Genomic DNA, 24,388 nt, shown 5'->3' on the forward strand with positions numbered 1-24,388 from the left:
AAATTACAAACTCTATGACATTTATTCACAAACCGGAGTGTTACAGTCAGGACGTTACAAGTCATTTTGGATATACCATGGGGCAGGGGCACATTGCGACTGGCCCCATTGATGCTTTACACACATTCTGTATAGGAGATTAGACATCACACTCATGTACTCCATGGTCTTCCTAATAAAATATTTTATACAGAGTATAGTTTTTATTACAGATTTTTATTAAAGAGTCCTATCAGTACACTGTGGTTCCTCAATTAGCCTTGGTTTCTTTGCCTTCTTCTTTGCCATGTTGCTCCAAAATGGTGCACAGCCGTGTAGAATGATGGGCCAGGAGATTCGAGGTTTGCGCAGTAAGTGTTGTCAGCGTTCCTACGAGCTGGCCCTGCAGCGACTCCATGCTCGGCAGTTTGGAGTAGTCTACAAATCCTTGCTTGCTCAGTAGTCTGTTCTCAATGCAGCCTCCTGGGGGGAAAAAAAATCGGAATAGGGTACAGTGTTCAGTAAAAGGTATCATACCTTTCAAAAGATTAAGGCGTTCCCTTTTTGCATTTCTCCAAAGTACACTTTAAAAAAAGGCAATGCTCTTCTGTCAGGTCCTCAGAGGGAGTTACACAGGGCAATACTCTTACTAGTAACATGCTGCCAATAAATTGGATATAAAGGGGTTGTCTCTGCTATCCTGCAGCTGTTATTACTGGGGGTGGGGGGTGTATAACACACTTGCACTGTGCGATCCTCTGGGTTGAGGTGTCTGCTTTGCGCTGTGCTTGTGAGCCACTAGGTGCAAAAATCCACAACACCAGCTTTGGGCACAATGTGCCAGTGAAGCCGTCTCAATGTGTATGTGTGTAGCCGCTGGGGCAATGGGCTGCATAACTGGGGATTTCACTGCGACTTGCACTGACATCAGCACAGGTGTCAATCCTGCAGACAGAGGCCACACATACATTTATGTTGCAGGGACTAGGGGTTCCAGTGGCCTACCCCATGACTCGAGATGCCTCATTTGCATACTAGACAACCAGTAATAAATCTGAGTTTTTAGGCTCAAGAACAATTTTCTATTTTACACAAAGATATGTCCGTGGTGTCTTAAACATGACTGTAAGCGTTACGTTGGCTTCAGACCGAAAATCCTGATGACAGAGCAGATATAGTACATAACTACCAATGCACTGTAGAGATTAGGTAGTCTGAAGATTGCATCAGCCATCTTGAACGTCCAAAAACAGACCCTGGAACCGGTGGATTTCCTTCTAGTCCCAGGACAGAATTTTTAACCCAAACCAGAGGGTCGCTTTAAAGAGGTCATCCAGGGATGCTGTAAAAAAAAATAAGCCATACTCACCACACTCGCTCCTGTTCCCCCGATGCCCCAATGTTCTTTACTTGCAGCTGCAATGAGCCATTGATGACGTCATTAATTTCTGGGGCATGTGACTAGTGCAGCCAATCTCCAGCTCACTTCAGCCAGTGATTAGCTGCAATGGTCACGTGTCATTGTCAGGACCTCCTCCCTGCCTCAGTTGTAAGGGGGACCAGAGGCTGGCGGAAAGGGAGGGGGGGGAGCAGGTAAGGTTTTTTATCTTTTTTACAGCATTGTAACCAGATTTTTTTTTTAATTTGGTCCATGAATAATCTCTTTAAAGTACATTCACACTAATTTGCTGAAGGCTGGATCTCTCTGGGCAATGGGGAAAGTTCCTGAAGCATTCAGAAGAGTGGTTAACAAGTACATCCTACTGGACCTTACTATATACAAATGGTTTTATTTGAAATATAAAAAAAAGCTAAGAAAAAACAGAAATTAAAAACATTTAAAATTCACAAGCAAATGCATCAACCACATAATGAGTCTTAGTTGGGACTAGAAACCCACCACACATGGTATAAGCACAATACAAAAGCTATAGGGACATCATAAACAAAATCATATGACAAAATCCGGGTGTATAAACCGATATGAGCAGCCTGCAAGAAAATGCAGTGCTGATAACGATGACAGACGTGTGCTCACACGGATCTATAGAAGTGTATGAACACTTTTTTGTTTTTGCAATCTTTATGTGCCTTACTGAGTTTGATATGTAACATTTTTCTTATGATATTGCGCTAACTGACTTTGTGATTCACAAAAATTCAGTACTTCATTTTATTATGAGCTACAATATTACTTTATACACCCTGATAGTTTTCAAATCCTTTTTCCTACATGCTGCCTGTGTATTCCCATAGTTTTTGTGTTGTACTTGTGCCATGTGTAGTGGGTTTCTAGGACCAACTAGCAGTCAGGATCTGGTTTATGTACATACTTATGCTGTTAAATCTAATATAAAAAAAAGTCTACAGGCTTTTTTGTGCACCACAGTTTGACCCCTTTGCGTGACCTTTGGTGGATGATTTTGGTGTCATTAGACATGTGACATCCTCACCACTGCCGTAAAATCATAAAATGTGAGTTTGATACATTGAGTGACCGGTGAGACAAGGTCAAAGTTCCTATGTTAAGTCTAGTGGCACTGCTGTGCTTCAGCCAGCTTGGGAGAGTCAAGCATTGCTGAGCGCCGTTCATATCAGGTGCTTACCAGTTTGACTGTTACCATGTCCCCAAAGCGTGGAAGATGTGTTCTTAAAACATTTACAATCATTTTTTTCAAACATTTTATGTTTGCGTAGCGAACATCGGGTTAATCTAGTGTTTTTATTGTGTTTATTCGTGTAACCCTTATTATGTCATATTTCAAATAAAGCTATTTTGCTACAGGTTTTCTTTTTGCGTAGTATAGATGATATATAACATGTCGGCATGCACTCTACAATATCTACTTATGGTGCCCACCTAATTTGGCTTGATGCAATAATGAGGTTAAAGCTACATGGTGAAGTTTTATTGGTGTAGTACATGTAAAGCTACTACATTATTCCCACTAATGACACCATGTGGCATTGAAGCAGGGCTGCAGTGTCCCGTCGTGTTGTCAGCTGCCGTCCCTGACATTGTACTAACTGCAGATGTGGTAGAGCTTAAAGGAACCTGTCACCAAGGACAAACCACAGACAGCACGAGCCTTGGACACGTACGGACACTGCAGAGGTATATGTGTTATTCCTAAACACTACAGCGTTTTACAATAAACATACTTTAAAAATTGCAATGGAATGGAATTTAAAATCATGGGGCGAAACTCCGCCGGCTTCTTCTCATTCGGATCACGCAGGCTGACAGCTCTATCTGATTTTGTATAGGAAGAGACTATCTGATTAGGGTGGGGAGAGGCTGACATGGCTCCGCCTCCTTGACTACAAGATCTGCTCTGTGCAGGTTTTTAAAGTTTTTTTTTTTAAATCTGCCCCTCCCAGGTTCATGCTTTCCATAGTTCAGATAGCACGAAACTGGCAATAGGTTCCCTTTAAAGTAAATGTGGTAAATGCAATTGACAGAAACGGTAATGACAAAACAGCCCTTTAATCCAAAATATTCTAACCTTCAGACAGACCATGAGCAATTCTTCTCCAATGGTGTACTTACCCAAAAGCTGTATCTGTGGCGCACTCCGTACTGACTGCAACAATTCCTTCGCTTTGGCATGTGGACTGACCGCTAAGAAAGTATGCCCAATAAACAAGGGTAACATCGCCTGAAGGTGGGACTGGCCTAGAGCCTTTCTCGTGACCTGTGTGCAGATAAAAACTGTTAGGATTAAAGGGTTTTTCTGAGATTTAAATATTGATGTCCTATTTTACAGGGCAGATCATCATGTCAGAACTTGTGGGGCTGCACCCAGCACCCTCACCAATCAGCTCATTCAAGGGGCTGCAGTCCTTGGGTGAGCACTGTGGTCTCTTCTTTGGTCTGTGATGTCAAGCCCATTGGTCACATAGTCTATGTGAAGCTGAGTCCCAGTGGATCTCCAAGTAGTTGATGGGCAGGGGTGCTGGGAGTCGGACCCCCACTGATCTGATACTGACAAACTATCCTGCAGACTGTGGATAGGTCATTAAGTTTAGTTCCAGAAACCCCCTAAGTAGGGAACCCAGTCATGGCATTTTATTTTTGGAAGAAGTGGTCATACCTGGTTAGGAAAAACCTTAATGTAGATCTCATGCTTGTGGAGTCTGTGTTTGAGAAGTAAAAAGTCTTCAGCCCCAATTGAATTGCGCTGAAACACAGCCAACATCTTACTCTGCTGGATGACCGCCTGTAGCTGAGAACACTGAAACTTCTCCAGTAAGTTTTCCTGAAAGATAAAAGATGTTTGTTCAGCCACATACAAAGAAAAATCCATCATTTTCCCAGGAACAGTCTTGGTTTCCTTAGTTCTCATTCACATGGGCGACAAAGTCACGCGATTTTAAAATTCCATGTTCATTCAGCCCATGCTTTCCTATGGGTTCATTCCTCGTGTGCAATGTTTTGGAGTGTGCAACATCCCGACACAGAAACCATGTAGGTCCGGTGATATGTACACGACTCGTGAGGTTTTGTAGCCCATGTTTCCCTATAGAGCCTTCCTCTCTGTTGCCTTGCATGAAAACGCGATTTTCGTGCGGTGCAATGCAACTTTGACAGTAGGAAATCCCACTGTCAAAGCCCTAACCTAAGGCCTAGCTGCAGGAAAAAAATAAAAATAAAGTACACATCACCTAGAAGTGCTGTCAGCCCGGCCGCAACTTCATCCTGATCCCCAACACTGTTGTTCATCATCTCTTCTGGTCGGGGATTGAATAATCCCCGCCCTCTAGAAGCACAGCCTCCGATTGGCTGACGCTTAGCCAATCACAGCCAGCGCTCAATGAACAAATCACAGCCATTCATTGAGCGCTCCCTCTGATTGGCTAAGCGTCAGCCATTCACAGCCAGCGCTTCCAGGTGGCAGGGATTTTTCAATGTCCGTCCAGCACAGTGTCGGCGACCAAGAAAAAGCTGCAGCGGAGCCCCGGACAGCGCTTCTAAGGTAATGTATACTTAAAAAATAATAATTCTGCAGCTACGGCTTATTTTCGAGGTATGGCTTATCTTTGAAACCCCCACCCCCAAAAATCCTCGTATGTGGTGCTGCAAAGTTGCGGTATCACCGTGAGAAACCGCAGAGATATCGCACGGACCAGCGATGCAATATCGCTGTGATTTTATCGCGGTGATGCCATGTCGCCCGTGTGAACGAGGCCTTATCAAAACTTTTTTTTAAATAGGTCTATGCACTTAAACAATAGCTGGTGGATGATACAAAGCAGCAGCCCACAACCCACAACCATCTCTGGGCTTAAGTTTTTATGTAATGCAAAGGTCATTTTACTGAGGAGCAGTACATGCTTTTGCCCACAAATGTATTTAGGTACCGATAGCACTGCCTTCCTATTTCTAGTAAATGATGTAGAAACATAGTACTACCTACCTGTCACTCCTAGCAAATGATGTAAATACAGATAGTACTACCTACCTGTCACTCCTAGCCAATGATGCAGAAACATATAGTACTACCTACCTGTCACTCCTAGCAAATGACGCAGATACAGATAGTACTACCTACTAGAGATGAGCGAACTTACTCGTTCAGGGCGATTTCACAATCGAACAGCGCTTTTTTCGAGTAACTGACTACTTGGGTGAAAAGATTCGGGGGGCGCCGGGGGTGAGCGAGGGGTTGCAGAGGGGGAGAGAGAAAGCTCCCCCCTGTTCCCCACTGCTGCCCCCCACCGCCCCCCCCGAATCGTTTCGCCCGAGTAGTCAGTTACTCAAAAAAAGCGGTGCTCAATTGTGAAATCGCCCTAAACGAGTACTTTCGCTCATCTCTACTACCTACCTGTCACTCCTAGTAAATGACACAGATACAGATAGTACTGCCTACCTGTCACTCCTAGTAAATGATGCAGATACAGGTATTACTGCCTTCCTGTCACTCCTAACGTACTTCCCTGAAAATAAGACACTGTCTTATATTAATATTTGCCCCAAAAGAGGCCCCGTGTCTTATTTTCAGGAAGTGTCTTATAATACTCACCTAGCAGATGGTGTTCAGGTCCCTCACGCTGCTGTCTGACGCTGCTGCAGGCTTCCGTGTACTCCTGAACGCCGACAGCGCATTTCTTCCTGGTAGCGTGGCTTGAATACCCCGCCTCCAGCAAGTGATTGCTCCGATTGGTTAATCAAGCGTTGCATCCGCCAATCACAGCCATTCATTGACATGGAAGCCTGCAAAAGCACCGCAGCCCAGTGTGAGGGACCCGAATGCAATCTACTCAGTGAGCATTGCTTTTTTTCATGTAGTGTAGCTAGGGCTTATTTTCAAGTGAGGGTTTATATTTCAAGCACCACCCCCAGACCCTAGAAATAATGGTAGGGCTTATTATTGGGGTAGGTCTTATTTTCAGGGGAGCACAGTATGCGAGGGAACTGAGGAGGAAAGAGAGGAAATTACTTACATTTTTTGTGATTTGGGATGTGGGAATGTGTATGTTTTGAAAATAATTGAAAATGTTCAATAAAAACTACTCGATTAAAAAAAACGTATATCCATTTCTTGTATGCTGGTATTTTGATTACTATCACTTATTGAGGCATCATTTATTTTATCTTTATTCTATTAAAAATTATGTTTTCAATTTAGCAATAATCGCCCTCTCCTGTGCATCCATACCCATTGTAAGGCTCTTCAGGGATGTCTTTACACTAATAGTAAGAACATATCTCCTGACTCACCAGACTGTCCTGCAATCTTCTTCCCCGTTGTAGCAATGTATTCACTATACAAGTATCCCTCATACATCATCTACAGTAAACCCCAATGTTACCTTGTCTGTGTCCTTGGCTTTGACCTTGGGTTTCATACAGGTTTCATTAATAGTTGGTTTGGGTGCAATGTATTCAGTGAGCGCCAGGATCTTCTGCCTCTCAAAGTGCATAGCCTTTTTGTGTCGGGTGGCAGCTTTGGAGCCATGGCGAATACACTGCAAGGACGGGAGCCAGGCTGAGGAAACAGGAAAAAGTACTGTCAGAACATCAACGTATCCAAAGGAAGTAAAGCAGGTATCTAGAGGATGTCCAGCACCTTCTCTATCTTTCTGCAGACCAACATGACCCAGTTTTTCCCCCCATAGGATGAACAGAAATGCTTCCACTTCCACTGACTTTTATGTAGCACGATGGTCCCACAATGGTGTTCAGATCACACAGAGGTTACAGTCCACTATGGTACCTTCTTTGTCACACACACATTGAGACATACAATGTGTTCTTCAAGAACCCTACCTTCACATAGTCATTAACTTCTTTTATAAGCACTTTACTCATCTTTACTTTTTTACTCCCCATAGGGGACTTGAACTTGCGATTGTTTGATCGCTCCTGCAGTATACTGTAATACCATAGTATTGCACTATTCCATTTTCTGACAGGCATTCTAGGCAATCAGCCACTGCAGCGCTGGGGGCTTTCAGAAGGCCCCAGGCTGCCACGGCACCTTGCAATCTCATCATGATTTCATTGCAGGGAAGGGGGGCCGTTCCGAGACCCGACAAAAGTGATCTGGGGATTACAATCTGACAGCAGTATTTACAGAGTTAACAGCTGCTATCAATGTTCACACTGATCAGGACTGTTGTAGGCGGGTGCCAGCTGTGAGAACCAGCTGACACCCACATTGTATGGAGCGGGATCGATCCCCCTCCCTACAAACCCGGAACGCACAGAATACAACTGCATATCATGTGATGTTAAGGGGTTAAGGAGGCTGTCTTCACTTTTCACCCCCCAAAACAGCGCTACTCTTGCCCGTGGGATCTGACACTGCAGCTCAGGTCCATTCACTTGAATGGAGATAAGCTACAATACTGGGCACAGTTGATGGCCAAGAGTGGCGCTATTTCTGGGGGAAAAAAAAGAGACTTCAATCTTCTAATCACAAACTATCGCTTAAGGATGCGGCCTACTTTGGTACTTGAAGGGGTTTTCCAGGATAGGTCATCAATAGGTGATCGGCTGGGGTCCCGCTTTTAATGAGAGCTGCGCCTGCAATTATCAGCGTTGGCTACTACACCGGCTTCTTCTGCTCTGTACTTGTGTTGCGGCGCTGATAGCTGGCCGCCTGAGCGGCAGATCCCAGCTAACCAACTAATGATGACCTACTTGAGGATAGGCCATCAATAGCATTTGCCTGGAAAACCCCTATAAGGATGCAACAATGTTTCATAATTTTGAATAGACAGAACTTTATTTATCCATCCTCATGGCCGCATGAAGGCTTGTTCATTGCAGGGCAACTTGTACTTTTTATCAGCACAATGTTTGGGTAAATGCAATCTTATTAATTTTTTTTTGGGGGGGGGGGTGCGGAGTGAAAAGCTCAATTCTGTCATTTTGTTTCCCATGGCATTCATTATGTGGTATAAATGACTTTTTTCTGCAGGTCGGTACAATGTCGACAGTACCAAAATTATATATTTTTAGGTTTCTCCACTTTTTGAGTTACAATAAGTGTTTATTTTGTTGCACAGGTTCATTACAGAAGCGGCGATACCAAACAGGTTTTTTACATTTGAAAAAAGGGGAAGTGCGCAAAGAAAGGTATTTTTTTTAATTTAAATGGATTTTGTTCCTCATTATATTTTTTTGATGCCCCTGTGCGGAGCTTAGGGCTCTTCTAGAGGTAACAATTTATCGTTCGGTGTCAGAGTTCGCTTGTTCAGCCCGTTTATATATGCAGATAAATCGTTCACCAGCGGCGCTCAGCAGCGGTCACATGTAGCACGTTAGAGTAGTAAAATCAGCGGCTTCGGCCAACCGTGTAACGTGTTTGGGGGTATCCTGACTTTTTCCTGTGGCAGATATTGGGGTAAAAGAAATATGAGGTTGTTGAATTTGAACTTGCCCGACCCTTACGGGAGATAAGCTGCCATCGGAGGAGTGTGCAAGGGTATTACTGTATCTTGAAGCGACCAGGAAGTGGAGCTGGTGGAGATGAGTGACAGCTGGGTCACACCCCCTGTACCTGATTGGCTGCAGAGCTGGCTCCCCAGCAGGTCCTGTCAGCCTACTAAAATTCATTTATCTGCTCCTGCCTCCCGTTCCAGCTCCTGGCACTGAGAGAACCTCCTGCCTGCTGGCGTCCCGGCTTCTGTCAGTCCACAAAAATTCACTTCTCAGCTCCTGCCTCTCGGCAGTGATAGAAGCTCCTAGCTGCAGGGCCGCCTCCCGGCCCCTCTGAAAGGCTCCCCGACGTCCCCACTGCTGCTCTTTATTGCCCGCCCCCTGTACCTTCACACCTCCGATCCCGATGCAGCTGCTTCTTGGGCGGCTTGATCGCGCTGCTGCTCGTGATCCCCGGTGGCAGGCCACCATACTTGCGCAATGCCGCCTTCCTACCCCTGTCCAAGGCTCCCTGCTGATGGTGTCTATTTCCCGGCAGGTGTTCCGTCCCACGTCTGCTCATTCTACCTCCCCCGCTGTAGGTGGCCTGAAGGCAGCACCGACAACTGCCGGTCGGCACATGTCACCGCTGCTCCAGTGCGGGACAAGGCAGCCAGCGGGCCCCACATGTGACTGCTGCTGAGCGCTGCTGGGACGTGCACACTCCTGACATCCGCAGCATTGGGGGAGAACAGTATTGGGACCGGAGGCGGGCTGTATGCCTATTATTTGTGCCGCACATGGTGCTCAGACCCACAGCATAGTGGAGGAAAGTATTGGGAGCACCGGAGGGGTGTATGGTTATTATTGTATCTTTTGTAGCTACCTCCAGGACCTTGCGCTACTAACCCAATCGGGAGATAGGGGTGTGACAGGGGCGTTCCTGCATCCTAACCCTGTCAAACCCCTAGCTTCCGGTGGCGTCAAGATGCAATAATACCCATTCACAATATCCAAGAAACTCGCTATGATATGATCTGTCTGATAAGTACATTTTTCATTGTGAAATTGCGATCTTCAGGTGCGTTTCACGCGTGTCAGAGGGTTGCAAGTGTTTCCCATTGATTTCAATGGGAAACATCACATCGCATGCAAGTGTCATGCGATGTCTTTTAAAGGCCCCATTGCAAACAATAGGCAAGGCGTTCCGAGAGAACGCCAAACATAGAACATGCTGCGATTTGTATCCTCGCAGCATCGCTGCAACGAAAAAAAAAAACCAAACCACGCCCATGTGAATAAGTCATAATCGTGCGTCTCGCAACCCACGTGATTCTTGCCCATGCGAATGTAGCGTAACTCTTAGGCCAGCTTCACATAAGCATCAGCGCAATTGCAGGAGCCTTAGTGCGCGCATATCGGCATATTTTCCCGCACCTTTTCAGCCCGCAGCGCATACTCGCTTACACACGGCAGACATGCACCGACTGATAGCTAATGAGTTCCAGATGTGTTCTTTTTCCAGTGGAATTCCGCAGTATTTCACGCATCTCCTTGCATATTGCAAGCGCATCGACTTCCATGGGGACCTTTAGTGCACAAATCCTTTCCGTGTGAAGGATTACACAACCTGCGCCCAGGACCTGCATGAACACGCTCCTCAGGAAACAATGATGCATAAGAGAATCAGGACCCGGGAGCGTGGTAACCGCCGGGACACAAATACTATGAGAGCGTAATAGGACCCCAGATCGCATTGCGCAATACGAGAAATATTCCCACGCTGCCCTTCTACTGCAAATCTTGTAACCCTTTCATCGCCTGATATAAATCTGCATTGCAATCACTTTGACTCCGTTCACCGTATAGGAGAATACCCCTGCAGATACCTCGTAGGCACCTATAGGGCTCACCTCACGCTATGTGATGCGAACAGAGCCTTAACCCTTTCCAATCCACTGTCTGACGTCTAAAGACATTCTGATTGAAGGCTGTGCAGCTCCGATGTCAGACAACGTCCGGCAGGGTATCCTTACTGTAGATTACTGGCTGCTCTGTTGTCGGGGGCCTCTCCAGCATGTCCGATACCACACTACTGACTCTAGCCAGCAGATGGCACCATTATATAATGGCAGAAAGAGAGGGCCACCTAGGAAACCCTGAATGCGAAATTCGATTGCAAAGGGTTAAAGGGGGATTCCCTTGGCTTTGCATAGAGATTGGAAGCCCCCGCTATAGTTACCGGTCACTCTGTCTATGGAAACCGTCAAGAGCCGTTTCCTCAGCTGACATTGAAGTGAATAGGAGCTGCGGAAGCACAGAGCGCTACACTGCTTCCATAACTCGGGGTCGGCCGCCTGAGACCCCCGCCGGTCACCGGAGTGGTGGATGGCTGTCCATAGTGCAGTTTGTGCCCACTGACATGAATAGAGCAGCGATACACATGTGCTACCGCCGATGCCCTCACTTCAATGCCCCATATTTAGGATCAGTGGGGTCCCAGCGGCAGGACTCTCACCGATCTGTAAGCTATCCCTAAGTAGTACGGGAAAATCATGGCACTTCCAGAAGCAGCGCCACACCTGTCCATGGATTGTTCTGGTACTGCGGCTCAGCGTCACTGAAGGGAATAGGGCTGAGCTACAATACCACATGCAATACGTAGATGGCAATGGCAGCGGGCATTCATAGGCATGGGGTAGTTGGGTGGCAGCTTTCCACCAAATGTATATTGGCAGCCATACTCTGTGAGAAGCCATGCCCAAAAAATACTATTTTTTTTTTTTTAACCTTGCCTTTATTTTTTGTTGGAAAAAGATCAACCTTGGCTGCAATACCAGATGCAGCCTATGGACAAGGGTGGCGCTGTTACAGAAACTGACCGCGATTTTCTTTCCTCTGCTAGGGTATGCTCACAAGTAGCGGAAAATGCGCAGTACTGTCAATGTGGATAATCAAGATCGCTCATCCACACACTCGCAGGGAAAATCCGCAGCGCAAAATGATACGAGGTGCAGACTGTAAACTCACAAGAGATTTATTGATCGGGGGGATGACAATGGCGCAGACATATAGCGGATTCCTTTATATGTGAATTGGCATAACAGTCAGAATGACGCGAAGCGATGGAAGAACTCTTCCAGTTGTTATTGCACCTTACAGATGTGGTTGCCGTGGGTGACAAGTTAGTCTGCTTCCGCCCCGATATCACATTCATTTGAAAGGATTTACAAGAGCAACGCTAGAAAAATCACAGAATGTCCGATTTTTGGGCGATTCTACTCAGGAATCGCCAGTTAGTTCCTACGCCATTCGTGTGAAAGCCCCGTGGATGCGCAGCGTTTTCATGTGAAAACAGTGCTGCGTCACTTCGGGGATGCAGGGATCCTGCGGCGCAGCGGTCACAGCCGCGGCAGGGGATTGCGGAGTTCTCCCATTGCTTCCAATGGGGCTGCGATGCGAGATCTGGCAGTTAGAATGTGCCGCCATTGTTTCTCGCAAAGCATTGCAACGCGGTGCTATCGGAGAAAAAAATAAAAAAAACGCTCGCATGTATGTATTCAGAAGAAGGGGGTTCATATTTGTGTGTCTCGCAACGCACAAATCTCGCACGATTTTATCGGCCGTGCGAAGCTGGCCTTAAACAACATGCGATTTTCATGCATGTGAAGGGGGAAACGCACGAGCAGCGAAGTGAGCGTTATTCCCACAAAACACATCGCAATGGCAGGAAAACTCCGCAGTTTACAAGCGTGATAGCGGCGGTCTAATATCGCACTCCCCGTGTAAACACGGTCGCACGCACACTTTTCTTGTTCCTTTTTTCTGGCTTGAATCCCCCCCCCCCCCCCCCCAAAAAACACGACTTCCTTGGCGCCGCATACTTTTTGACAGTCAGCATCAGCCGTTGCGTGAAAAAATACGCTAAAGTGTTTGAAGCCATTGAAATCAATGACTTCTATTCACGGCATATCACACACGCCAAAGATGCGTGCTTAATACACTGTGCGAATACAACCGTATGGACGCACCATTAGACGTAGATCCGCACCAAACAACTTCCGCTGTGTGTGAATTCTGCTTTAGGAAAGGTTCGCAGTGAACTCATCCCAGTCGGATTTTTCCAGCGCAGATTCCCCTTTAGCGCACGCCCTGCGCCCCCGCTGCGGTCAAAAGGCGTTCCCTAATCTACAAACATGGACTCCAGGCCCTAAAGTGTCCGGTTGTTCTTGTTGCCCATAGCGACCAATCACAGCGCAGCTCGCATGTCTTACACTGCTGTGGAAAAATGAAAGCTGCCCGCTGATTGGTTGCTATGGGGAGGTGATGAAAGCTGAGCACTGATTGGTTGCTAAGGCCGACGGGTCTCCTTCACGGCACGTCACCAGTGTCCCCCACGTGAGGTCACGGCGTTACTGCAGCTCTAAGCGACATTAAACCCGGCCCAGCATCTTCTCACACCGCGCCGCTCTCATTCATTCCCCCCGCCACTAGTCACGTGCGCTAGTTCTCACCAAGCTCCCTGGTAGCGCCTCTAACCAAGGCCGTCGCCATTCTTCCGGAAGGGAGAGGGTGACGCGCTGCCTTCTGGGAGCCGGCGGTTTCCTAGCAACCAAAGGACGCGTAGGACTTGGAGGAAGCGTCCTGTAAGAAGTGTGGAGGACATGGCCGGAGGTGAGTGTGACAGCGAGGGGGCTGCAGGCGGGTTGTCACTGTGAAACTGTGATGCTTCTCTGCAGGGGGCCGGCAGGACGGAGACTCCATGCTGAGGGTCATGGCGAGGAGGAATCTGGGGGCTTCTGTACATGGAGGGACGCAGGAGGAGCTGTAAGTATGATCAGTAGTGGTAACCTCCCCTGTGTATCCTGCTCACTGATATATGTATGTGTGATAGGTGGCAGACCGCCATGACGCCTCCTCTGTGGTTGATCACCGGGTTTATACAGAATGGCGCAGCTACCCATGCAGACTTGTGCGTTTTAAGCTACTTTCACATCTGCGGCTCCGTTCGCAACTTCTTGCACAAAATCCTGAAAAGTTCATCCATCATGGTGGACGGACGCCATGTTGGTCAGTGAGGCCCCCTCCAGTTTGGATCCGGTATTTTCAATGATCACCCCCGAGGCCAGAGCTGAACAATGGAGATGGCCCAGCGGCCTGAGTGCAGAATATGGCATCTCTGCAGACATTTCTTGCACAAGGCCCCGGGCTGCTTTGACAAGCGAATGGCACCCTACAATCTCATTGCTGAAGACACAGGGACGCCCAGTCGGGCCATTTAAATGTCACCGTCGGATTAAAGTGGTATTCCCATCTCCGCTTCTCATAGCCAAGATCAGATAAGCTGCTGCTATGGTCAGCGACCACTCGGCTGGAGCCTACGGGAAGAGCTGGGTGCTTCAGCTGAGCACTGCTTCAGTAGCTCTCATTGGAGTCAATGGGAGCTACGGAAATAGTGTAACACGTCGCACATCGCTGCTTACTTAGTTCTTATTCATATCACTGAGGGCAATGGCAACAGTGCTGAATTCTCCCATGTCGGCCATGAAAAGCTCTGATTGGAGTTTTTTTCTGATCGTGGCTGTTGCAAGCTGCTGTCAGCTGTCCAAGACAGCCGGCACCCGCCATATATGGAGAGGGCTCAGCTCCCGATCCTGCCCTATCCAAGCTCCGCTGCCAGAGGCGGTACATGTATGTCCTTTAGTGCTAAGCGGTTTTCCTGGATTAAACTATTGGTCGTCGGGAATCCCCCCCCGAGCAGCTGATTGGAACGACAATGTCGCTCGGGCCTCTTCAGTCCATCCCAGGCACAGCACCGTCCATTGTATAGCGGCTGTGCCTGATTGGGACTGAGCTGCTCTCCATGTGAGTGATGGACGTCGCAGGCCTGAGAAGAGAGTGCAGCACTCGCACAACGGCCACGGCATCTTCGGGCAGCTGATTGGTGGGGATCCTGAATGGTAGATCCCCACTGATCGAGTATTGATGACCTGATCAAGGATCGGTCATCAGTGGTGCAGTCCTGGAAAACCCCTTTAACATTACAGTTGTGATGTCACAACACGCGCAGGTGACTGATACGCACTGCCACAGCAGCCTGTCTCATGACACACAGTTGTGATGTTACCGCAGCTTCCTGACTGCTGCCCAATTGTGATGTCACAGTAGCTGAAACCACTTCTCATGTCACAGCGTACATCATGGAAAGACAGTTGTGATGTCACAGCAGCATATTTGACTGATACACGCTTGTGATGTCACAGCAGCTTTTTTCACAGATACATAGCTGTGAGGTCATGTCAGCTTATCTGACCGTAACCCACTTATGATGTCACAGCAGCCTATCGAACTGACAACTACTTGTGATGTCACAACAGCTTGCTTCACAGAAACATAGTTCTCATGTCAAAGTAGCTTACCTTGCAGAAACTCGCTTGTGATGTCACAGCAACTTACCTCACTTTAACCAACTTGTGATATCACACCCGTTCGCTTGTGATGTCACAGCAACTTATTTGATTGAAACCCAATTGTGAACCCACAGCGGCTTACCTGATGGAAATACGTTTGCGATGTCACAACTGCATCTTACTCGTGTGATGGATGCAAAGTGAGAACACTTGGCTCATGTTTTAAAAAAGGATCTCCGGTTGTAAACTATTGATGGTCTTTCTGCAGGATAGGCCATCAATAGTAGAGGGACGAGGATCTGCCGCCTCAGACCCCTGCCGATCAGCTATATGCTGGATGGTGTGCTTGTGCACTAATCTGATTGCCCAGCTCTATTCCTGCTGCAGTGACCAGGCTTGGTATTACAGGCAAAGTCCACATTGAAATGAATAGGAAATACCTTGTCCTGTAATACCAAGCCTGGCCACAACAGTGGGAACGGAGCTGTCTGCTTCTGGCAGAAATCAGTTCAGTGCATAAGTGCACTGTGCTGGTGACTAGCTGATTAGCAGGCGGCTAAGCCCCGCCAATCTACTGTTGATGGCCTATCCTAAGTATAGGTAATTAAAAGTTTACAACTGGACAGCCCCTTTAATCCAGCCCTAGCCAGCTGGCCTGTACACATTTGTAGATTGCTGTTCATGTTTTGCAGGTCTCAGGCATTGCTCCACCTACACACAGTGAGACTGGACAGAGAAGGGATCACTACAATGAAGAATCTGGAGCTGGTGAAGGAGGTGCAGAGCCTCTACCTGCAGGAGGTAACCTGATAGCTGCACCCATACACAGGAGGGAACCGTATCTGTCTGAACAAGGGTCCATCCCACTATGTGACAAGACTTCAGATACAGGCCTATTGCTGTTTTCTTTAACTTTGACATCCACTTAGTTTAGCTGCAGCTAACATAGTGAGTATCGATGCCAACATGCAAGTCATAGCCTGTCTGGTAGGAGGACACGAAGCTATGCTGCAGCCTATGCAATGCTTTCATTGTCAATCCAGTCCACGGGATGTTTACTAGTCTCTTCTACTCGATGTGGTGTTTGGCTTTTTGCTGTAACCCCTTAGCACAGCAGGATGTATATGTACGTCCTAGGTGCTTGGAAGGTAAGCCTACTCCATGCATGGCTGTGTTGGCTGTCATTGACAGCTAACACACAGCCGCAATCGGCGTTTACACCGATCATGACTGTTAACCCTTTAAATGCCGCTGTTATCTCTGACAGCATCATATAAATGCTCCAAGTGGGGGTCTTGAACACCCACCCTAATGAGATCGTGAAGTGCCATCAGGGTATCATGGCAGCTGGGGCCTTTCTGAAGGCCCCAAGAACCGCCGTGTATTTCTGCCGGAAGAAATATCATATACTAGAATACTGAAGTATTGCGGTATATAGTATAAGCAATCAAACAATCGCAAATTCCGATTGCTTAAGGGGACTAAAAATAAAATATGGGGGAAAAGAAGGGTTTCTTAATTGTTGTAAAGAATAAAGGCCACTAAGAATAAAAACTTGTCCCATATTTATTTTAAAAATATCAAACCCCGCCAAAAAATTTGTTTGATATCATAGCATCTGTAAAAATCGGATCTATCAAAATAATGCTTTATTTATCCTGCAACAGTGAACGTCGTCAGAAAAAAACACTATTGTGCTTGTTTGCAAGAAAAAAAAAATAGAAAGTGATCAAAAAGTTGTATATACTCCAAATTGGTACCAATAGATACCACTGGTCATCCCACAAAAAAACGAGCACTCATACAACCCCATCTACGAAAAGATTAAAAAGCTATAAGGCGGTCAGAGGGTAGCGGCCAAAAATATATATTTTAAAGATATTTAATTTTTTTAAGTAGTACAGCAATAAAAAAAGTCAACCTAAATCAATTTTGTATTGTCATAATCGTCCTGACCCACAGAATGAAGTTATCATCTCCTTTTTGCCGCAGTGTGTATGCTATGAAAACAACATGACCCCAGAGGTGGCACTATTGCATTTTTATCCATTTCCATCCACTTAGAAATGTATAAAGGTACATTATATAGTACAATTAAAAAATACAACTTGTACTGCAAAAAACAAGTCCCAGACAACTACATTGACGGAAAAATGATTTTTTGAAAGTGGGGAGGAGAAACCAAGAATTGGGGGAAAAAAAACCTCCTACATCCTTAAGGGGTTAAAGAGAACCTTTTATATGTAAATCATTAACTGACATGATAAGTTTATACAAGGCGGAAATACTCACGTATGATGGTATCATGGCACGACAACTAGTACAATCGCTTTATCCATCCACCATTACTCACCCATGCCTCAACAGCATTATAGCAGATTTTACAGCACTTCAGGGCAGACAGAGAGATATGAGACAGAGAGATATGAGACAGAGAGATATGAGACAGAGAGATATGAGACAGAGAGATATGAGACAGAGAGATATGAGACAGAGAGATATGAGACAGAGAGATAGATATGAGATAGATAGATGGATAGATATGAGATAGAGAGAGAGAGATATGAGATAGATAGATACTAAAGTTTATCTGCTACTATAGAGTGGGATTATGGGTTCTACCAAGAATCCCATTCTTTAGTAACAGATAACCTTCAGTATATACAAGTCTGTTGGCTTTAATTGTGACTTTCCATGTGATCTGCAGTTTTACCTTTTTTCAGAATCAAATAAAGAAGATTGAAAATGTAGAAGTTCTCAAACATTTGCGGTGAGTGTACTCATCAGAGTCAGGGCTCCTTCTCACGATTGTTACAGCGTATTACATGGGGATGCTTGCGAGTGTAATACGCTGTACCAACCTGCCATAGGCTCCTATGTTGCCGCTCACACATATTGCACAAAGTACTCGCACAATAAAGATCGCAGGATGTTCTATCTTGGTGCCTATTCCACGCACATGCATGCCAAGATAGTGCATGGCAATAGGCAGTATGCTGTGCAATGGGGGCAGCACGAAGCAAATTACACTCGTGTGAAATCGCCCTCATTATGTGTGTTCTGACTGATATGATCACTATAATAATGATTATCTACTTACAGCATGATATAACGTAGCCAGAAATGTGACTGACCGTGCCCAAGTATTGCTCATCAGCACCTGAATACTTCCACGTCTGATAGCATCTGAATGGCACTTCTTTTTTATAGCTGAGTAGTACTTCAGTATCTTCCTAGAGCGCAGTGAGAATACCGCCTCCTACCTCATTGGCAAGGTTTGAGCAATTGTTGCTATAGTTTATTGGCAGTATCTGATCTCTATCTAGTAACCGACGGCCAGCTTTTCTATCCAAGTAGATACTAGATTGGCAATGCTTGAGGTGGAGGAGTAGTAGATTGGCATTCGACTAGTAACTCCTTTACATAATCTGTCTGTCATAGTGGAACTAGCAAACTATCACTGTATTTACAGTGTCTAGGTGTGATCTGGAAGTTAGTGAAATAAGGCAATATTCTGGTACGTTCTAGGATGCTCATGTAATGGCTATTTTCGCCAGTCTCATTGAAATAACAGAGCAGCGGTCCTCACATGCGACCACGACTGTCAATACTTCATGATGCATCAGAGCCCTATGCTAGGGATAGGTGAAGTCACGACAGTTGGACCCCAACTAATCCGCAAGTTATCCCCTTTCCTGTGGACGGGGAATAATTTGCTTTTGTGCGACATTCCCTTTAATGATAAGACGTATTTTTAAATGGTCATTGTACATTTCAGAAACTTTGCATAAATAGTTCAAGTGCGTAAGGAAACGTTGTAATATATCTTATTACAAAAATCTCTCTCCCTCCCTCTCTCCCTAAAGAAGTCTATGGAGATGGGAGGAGGAGGAAGTGGCTGCAGACCTAGAGAGACAGAGATGCTGCAGTCTCAAGTAAATGTCCTTTATTCGTCCCAGTTCTGGATTCACAGCTACCTTGCTCAGTACTGTGTTATAATGTCCATGCTGCTGCTTCTGAGGGTGCTCTACAGAGAGATAGGAGAGCAGCATCTCCTCTTCTGTATGTGTGCAGTGTATGGGATACATCATAGCAGCTAGTCTCCACCCACCAGCTCAGGGAAGACTGACAATCAGATATACACCCTGCAGAGGGGAAGGTGGAGATAAATGCCATATACACGTCAGATATAATGTTATTCCTCATATATACACAAGCCATATTATTTCCAAAAGTCACTTGAAATCACAGGTACGGTTTAAGCATTGCTCTGAATGTTCACACTTCTTTTCAAGGTTCCTTAGTCTTTCTTGCAACAGATTGGAGGAAATCCGAAACTTCCAGTATATGACAAATCTGTTGTTCTTAGACGTATCCCAGAATTTGATCAAGAAGCTTGATGCAAGTGAGTCAGCCATGAATTCCATCTTCCTGCATCAAAATGTGTGCATCACACTGCAAAGAGCCATTACATGTGTGACCTTTCCTTCAATTGCGGCTTTTGCCTTTTCTGTGCAGGTGAATTACCGCAGAGTCTTCTCATCTTGGACCTTACTGGAAATCCATGCACTAAGGCTAAAGACTACAGGTGGGACATGTAATTCAACAAATAAGCTTCCAGTGGAGATATTGCTCTCCTTGAAATGTTTTCCAGGACTAGAAAAAAAAAAGTTACTTTTTTTTTTTTGTCAAGAAATGATACCTGTCTTGTCCAATGGAGAAATTCAAACCAGAGACCAGCTCCTCTGCAGACGCTCCCATGTACGGACTGGCTGGAAACCACAACTGATGCACAGGAAAATGGAGAAGTTCCAGCGGTGGGTTAAAAACTTTCATAGTAACATAGTATGTAAGGCTGAATGAAGACAATGTCCATCTAGTCCAGCCTGTTTATCCTCCTATGTTGTTGATCCAGAGGAAGGCAAAAAACCCCAAGAGCAGAAGCCAATTAGCCCTTTTGGGGAAAAAATTCCTTCCCGACTCCCTAATGGCAATCAGACTATTCCCTGGATCAACCCCTAATAGTTCCTACCTGCCTGTATACCCGGATTAACAATTAACCTAAGATTTATATCCTGTAATATCCTTCCGCTCCAGAAAGACATCAAGTCCCCTTTTAAACTCCTCTAAGGATTTTGCCATCACCACATCCTCAGGCAGAGAGTTCCACAGTCTCACTGCTCTTACAGTAAAGAACCCCTTTCAGTCTTTATTAAACGATCCAGGTAGACATGAAGGAACAAAGGACATGTGCGTCTTACATGTTTCAGGCAAACATGTTGCCCTTAATCGTTTAGCTTTTAACCCAACGCTGGACTTTCTCTAATTTTCTGTGCAGTCTTGTCCAATAGTTTGTCCAGTTTTGCAGCGGTCTTGCATATACTTGAATAGGTATGAGCTGCAATACCAAAGTAGGACAATGGGCAAGAGTGGCGCTGTTGCTGGACAAAAAGCAGTCTCTTTCTTTGATCACAGACAAGTCCGTTTTTAAATAATAATACCTCTCAAAATTCATAACTTTTCATGTTACTTTGTAAACATTTCCTTGGTGTAACTGTGCAGTTGTTACAAACGTTAGTCAACCATCCATGAGGTCCATTGTGCCAAGTCTCTTTGAATGAACATGAATGTGTGGTTGTCATAGCCTTCATGAAAAATAATGATTTTTAATTTTTTTCTCTGATCAGGCAGCAAATACTAGACACCTTGCCTTTCCTCCAACAGCTGGATGGAGAGACGGTGAGAGACTCTGCAAATCAGAACACTTTAAGTGACGGTGAAGAAAAGGAGGATGGAAGTAATAGTGAGGACAGTGATGAGGCAAGCCTGCCCTTTCATGTCTCAGGTACGGTATGCTGTGTCAGTGCCACATCCAGACATTCATCTGATAGCGCTGGACACTTAATACTGGTACATTATCAAGTGCTGATGTTGATAATGAATCAGTAATCTTTCATGCACTCTCCTTCTCAGGAGGTCTCTCATCTTTGAGGGAGGAGATGATACAAAGGTCCTGTCAGAGAAGACAAAGGGCACGAAAAGAACATGAGGAGCGCCTATCGGAGCTCAATGATGCACCAGATAAACAGCCACTCATTCCATCCAGAAATGATACTTGCAACCCACATCAAGGATGTTCTTCCACGTCTGTGCAGGAGGAAACATTATCTACAGCCGAGCCACAAAACTCTCTTTTTTCTGAAATAAGTCATCAGAATACTGCTTTAGTCAAGCAGGACATTGGCACCTCCATGCCAGCTTTCGAACCGGTCATTAAAACCCAAGTGCCTGCCTCATCCTGCCAAATTGGTCTTGAAAGGTCAAGTGGAGAACTGAACAGGACCTCTTCTAAAAAATTGCCACCTTCTGCTCCTCCTTCAAAAGCAGATACGGGAAAAACTCCTAGTACAGTTACCGTTTCAAAGGAGGGTAGACAGGCTCTATCTGCTCCTTCCACCAGGAAAATGAAGGCCATGCCCACCAAAAATACATGGCAGGCATCAGAGAAGGCTTCAGCTAGACATTGCCCAGTTCTTGCCTCTTCAAGACCTCAAAATGAGAGACAGGCAACATCTGCAACGACCAAGAAAACTTTGCAGTCACCAGTGAAGCTGCCAATGACTCCACTCAAAGTCTGTTCTAATGCGTCGGGATTAAGAAAAAAGACATTGTGATGATTTTGATTTCTGAAGAACTTTATAATTAGTGATTGTTTTATTAACATGTATATTAAATAGGTAATGATCATTTTGTTGCTTCTTGGGACAGTGATGTTATCAGATTGAGCAGTGACTAGAGATGAGCGAGCATACTCGCTAAGGACAATTACTCAAGCGAGTATTGCCCATAGCAAGTACCTGCCCGCTCAGAAGAAAAGGTTCGGCTGCCGGCGGGGAGCGGCGAGGAACGGAGGGGAGATCTCTCTCTCCCCCCTGCTCAATGCCACAACTCACCTGTCACCCGTGCCGGCAGCCGAACCTCTTCTTCCGAGCGGGCAGGAACTCGCTAAGGACAATGCTCGATCGAGTAATTGTCCTTAGCAAGTATGCTCGCTCATTTCTAGCAGTGACTCTATAGAGGAAGGCAGCGCGAGCTTCCTAATTGGTTTCCTCTTTGTACAATGCAAGTTCCTTCTCCACACAGTGTAGAAATAGGTCAGACAGGTCTGAAAGATCAGGAGTCTCTAGTCCACTGAGAAGATTGTTGACGAGTGAAAGATTTTCCGCTTCCATCCTCCTTTGCTTGTCTTGTAGGTTCTGTTGAGTGTTCTGCATGAAGAAAAGGACTCTATGATACACAGGCTTGGCATACATATTAGAGAGGTGTCCGTTTGTCTGGCACCTCTTCCTTCTGACCCCATGCACATGCACGATGGACTCAGAAAGCAAGTACAAGTGTTTTCAATGGGGAGAGGGGAATAACCAGCTGCAATACAATTCTAGCTGCGGCTGCTGCTCCATTCTTCTGTCTCCATCAGCGGGAGAGTCGGGTGGCGCCATAAACATTAGATGGTCGCCCAATCCTGCTAAAATTAATCTAGCGTGCTTGGCCAGCTTTTAGGTTTTTTTGCATGTGCCGACTATCGGCAAAAAAAAAAAAATAGATTTCCAGCTATAGTTGTCCTGTCGAACAGCAGGACCTGGTAGGGTACTTAGTAGAGATGAGTGAGTATACTCGCTAACGCACATTACTCGAGCGAGTAGTGCCTTAGCCGAGTATCTCCCCGCTCGTCTCTAAAGATTCGGGGAGCGGCGGAGAGGAATGGAGAGGAGATCTCTCTCTCCCTCCCCCCCCCCTCCCCGCCGCAACTCACCTGTCACCCTCGCCGGCCCCCTAATCTTTAGAGACGAGCGGGGAGATACTCGGCTAAGGCACTACTCACTTGAGTAACGTGCCTTAGCGAGTATATCCGTTCATCTGCAGTAGTTAGCAAGGAATCACTCGTTAGTCACTTTGTTTCAGTTCCCTGACTTTTCGCTCAGTGTAATTCATAGATGAACATGATTGGAGCTGGGCGGCCGGCAGAGATCTCCAGCATGCCCGGCCTCCATTCACTGAATAACGGTCAAAGTACAGGAGCGACAGTCGTCCTATTCAAAAGTACCCTTACACTACCTTGGTCTTCAAAGTTCCATCCTGTTAGGCACACGCCTCATTGAGAAGGTAAATCTTAGAATGGATGACAAATATTGTACAATGACTTCTACATCTGACCTATCCCTCAATCCATTCGATTCATCGTTCCAGAACCTTCATGTTCGTAGAAGATGGGAGCTGTACCAGATATACACCAGAACACAGTGAGGGTCACATACGGCAAACAAGAACTGAAGATGTATATATTAGATGACTGTCTTCACTTTCAAGCTTGCCCTATATAATAACACCTGGCAACAGAGTGGTTAATATGACTAACATCTCTATTTCCATAAGCCCTAATGGAATTCTCATAATCAACACTTACATCTATCTATAGGAGTCCCCATCAATCACAAGAACAGGGGTCCCATGCTTCACATTGCAATGGAGCGATAGTCAAGTATGCACACTGCCATTAAAAGGCTACAGGACCGACAGAGGGTAGAGCACTTGGCTATCTTGTCAGTTCCATGTAGTTGGAGCACCCAAAACAATGTGCCCCCCTAATATCATGAACTTGGATCCAACAATAGGGCTGACTATCAATAAATGCTGTCAGTGTAATCATGCTGTCCTTCATACCTCGTTTCCTTCAAGTGTCTCGAGTGCTCTCTGGTGCTCCTTATAGAGCTCATGACGTCTGTCCACCTGTGTTTGAAAGCGAGGAGTTTGCCTGAGAGGGTCGTCTTCTCCAAAAGTGGGTGATAACACCCAGGGCACTTGTGTCACGCGAGAACCAAACACAAAAGGCTTAAATACAGACCTATGACAAACATTGACACAATCAGCCTTGTAAAGGAGTTTAAACACTTTTAAAAGGACTGTCCAGAACTAGAAAAACATGGCTACTTTCTTCAACAAATAGCGCCACATCATTCCACAGGTTGGGTCTGGTATTGCAGGTCTGTTCCACTAAAGTGAATGAGACGGAGCAGAAAAAACTCTTACAACTTGTGGCAGAAGTGTCCATCCTTTTCTAATCCTGGACAACTCC

The 24,388-nt window shown here is 45.8% G+C and overlaps 3 protein-coding genes across 9 annotated transcripts in view; 1 reads left to right on the top strand and 2 right to left on the bottom strand.

Annotated features, from left to right (window-relative positions):
- Positions 1-3: 3 nt before the first annotated feature.
- Positions 4-13,465, bottom strand: MRPL10 (mitochondrial ribosomal protein L10). Of its 2 annotated transcripts, none has more exons than XM_066587230.1 (5): positions 13,360-13,465; positions 6,793-6,968; positions 4,074-4,238; positions 3,530-3,674; positions 4-462 (listed from the first exon to the last, which is right to left on the bottom strand). In XM_066587230.1, exons 1-5 carry the CDS (start codon positions 13,397-13,399, stop codon positions 251-253), a joined length of 738 nt encoding a protein of 245 aa, XP_066443327.1. In that variant the 5' UTR covers positions 13,400-13,465; the 3' UTR covers positions 4-250. The 2 variants fall into 2 exon arrangements, with proteins under 2 accessions (XP_066443327.1, XP_066443326.1); XM_066587229.1 differs by lacking the exon at positions 13,360-13,465 and adding an exon at positions 10,313-10,340.
- On the top strand, positions 13,371-22,002 carry LRRC46 (leucine rich repeat containing 46). 3 transcript variants are annotated; one of them, XM_066587221.1, is made up of 9 exons: positions 13,371-13,519; positions 13,585-13,672; positions 15,948-16,056; positions 17,979-18,025; positions 19,122-19,190; positions 19,551-19,660; positions 19,774-19,843; positions 20,943-21,100; positions 21,229-22,002. In XM_066587221.1, exons 1-9 carry the CDS (start codon positions 13,510-13,512, stop codon positions 21,927-21,929), a joined length of 1,362 nt encoding a protein of 453 aa, XP_066443318.1. In that variant the 5' UTR covers positions 13,371-13,509; the 3' UTR covers positions 21,930-22,002. The 3 variants fall into 3 exon arrangements, with proteins under 3 accessions (XP_066443318.1, XP_066443320.1, XP_066443319.1); XM_066587223.1 differs by lacking the exon at positions 13,585-13,672 and having other exon boundaries at positions 13,372-13,519; XM_066587222.1 differs by lacking the exon at positions 19,122-19,190 and having other exon boundaries at positions 13,375-13,519.
- Positions 21,938-24,388, bottom strand: part of SCRN2 (secernin 2) — an 11,660-nt gene continuing 9,209 nt past the window's right edge. For 2 of the 4 annotated variants that reach the window (XM_066587227.1, XM_066587226.1), the window contains exons 7-8: positions 23,977-24,157; positions 21,940-22,523 (exon numbers count right to left, since the gene is read on the bottom strand). In XM_066587227.1, coding sequence (XP_066443324.1) covers positions 22,353-22,523; positions 23,977-24,157 — 352 coding nt within the window. In that variant the 3' untranslated portion in view covers positions 21,940-22,352. Of the gene's footprint in view, positions 22,524-23,976; positions 24,158-24,388 lie in introns of all 4 variants that reach the window. The other 2 variants (XM_066587224.1, XM_066587228.1) reach the window with 2 other exon arrangements.

The sequence above is a fragment of the Eleutherodactylus coqui genome, chromosome 13, assembly GCF_035609145.1.
Source record: "Eleutherodactylus coqui strain aEleCoq1 chromosome 13, aEleCoq1.hap1, whole genome shotgun sequence".
NCBI lineage: Eukaryota > Metazoa > Chordata > Amphibia > Anura > Eleutherodactylidae > Eleutherodactylus > Eleutherodactylus coqui.

What these genes read in the sequence shown, in the direction of transcription:
- LRRC46 (XM_066587221.1), top strand. An exon ending in AGAGCCTCTACCTGCAGGAG is followed by an intron (nt 16,057 to 17,978) that starts GTAACCTGATAG and finishes ACCTTTTTTCAG; the next exon opens with AATCAAATAAAGAAGATTGA. An exon ending in CCTGCCCTTTCATGTCTCAG is followed by an intron (nt 21,101 to 21,228) that starts GTACGGTATGCT and finishes TCTCCTTCTCAG; the next exon opens with GAGGTCTCTCATCTTTGAGG.
- MRPL10 (XM_066587230.1), bottom strand. Translation starts at nt 13,399, where the DNA reads ATGGCGACGGCCTTGGTTAGAGGCGCTACCAGGGAGCTTG. An exon ending in AAGCCAAGGACACAGACAAG is followed by an intron (nt 4,239 to 6,792) that starts GTAACATTGGGG and finishes TTTATCTTTCAG; the next exon opens with GAAAACTTACTGGAGAAGTT. An exon ending in TTAAGGTTTTTCCTAACCAG is followed by an intron (nt 3,675 to 4,073) that starts GTATGACCACTT and finishes ATCTGCACACAG; the next exon opens with GTCACGAGAAAGGCTCTAGG.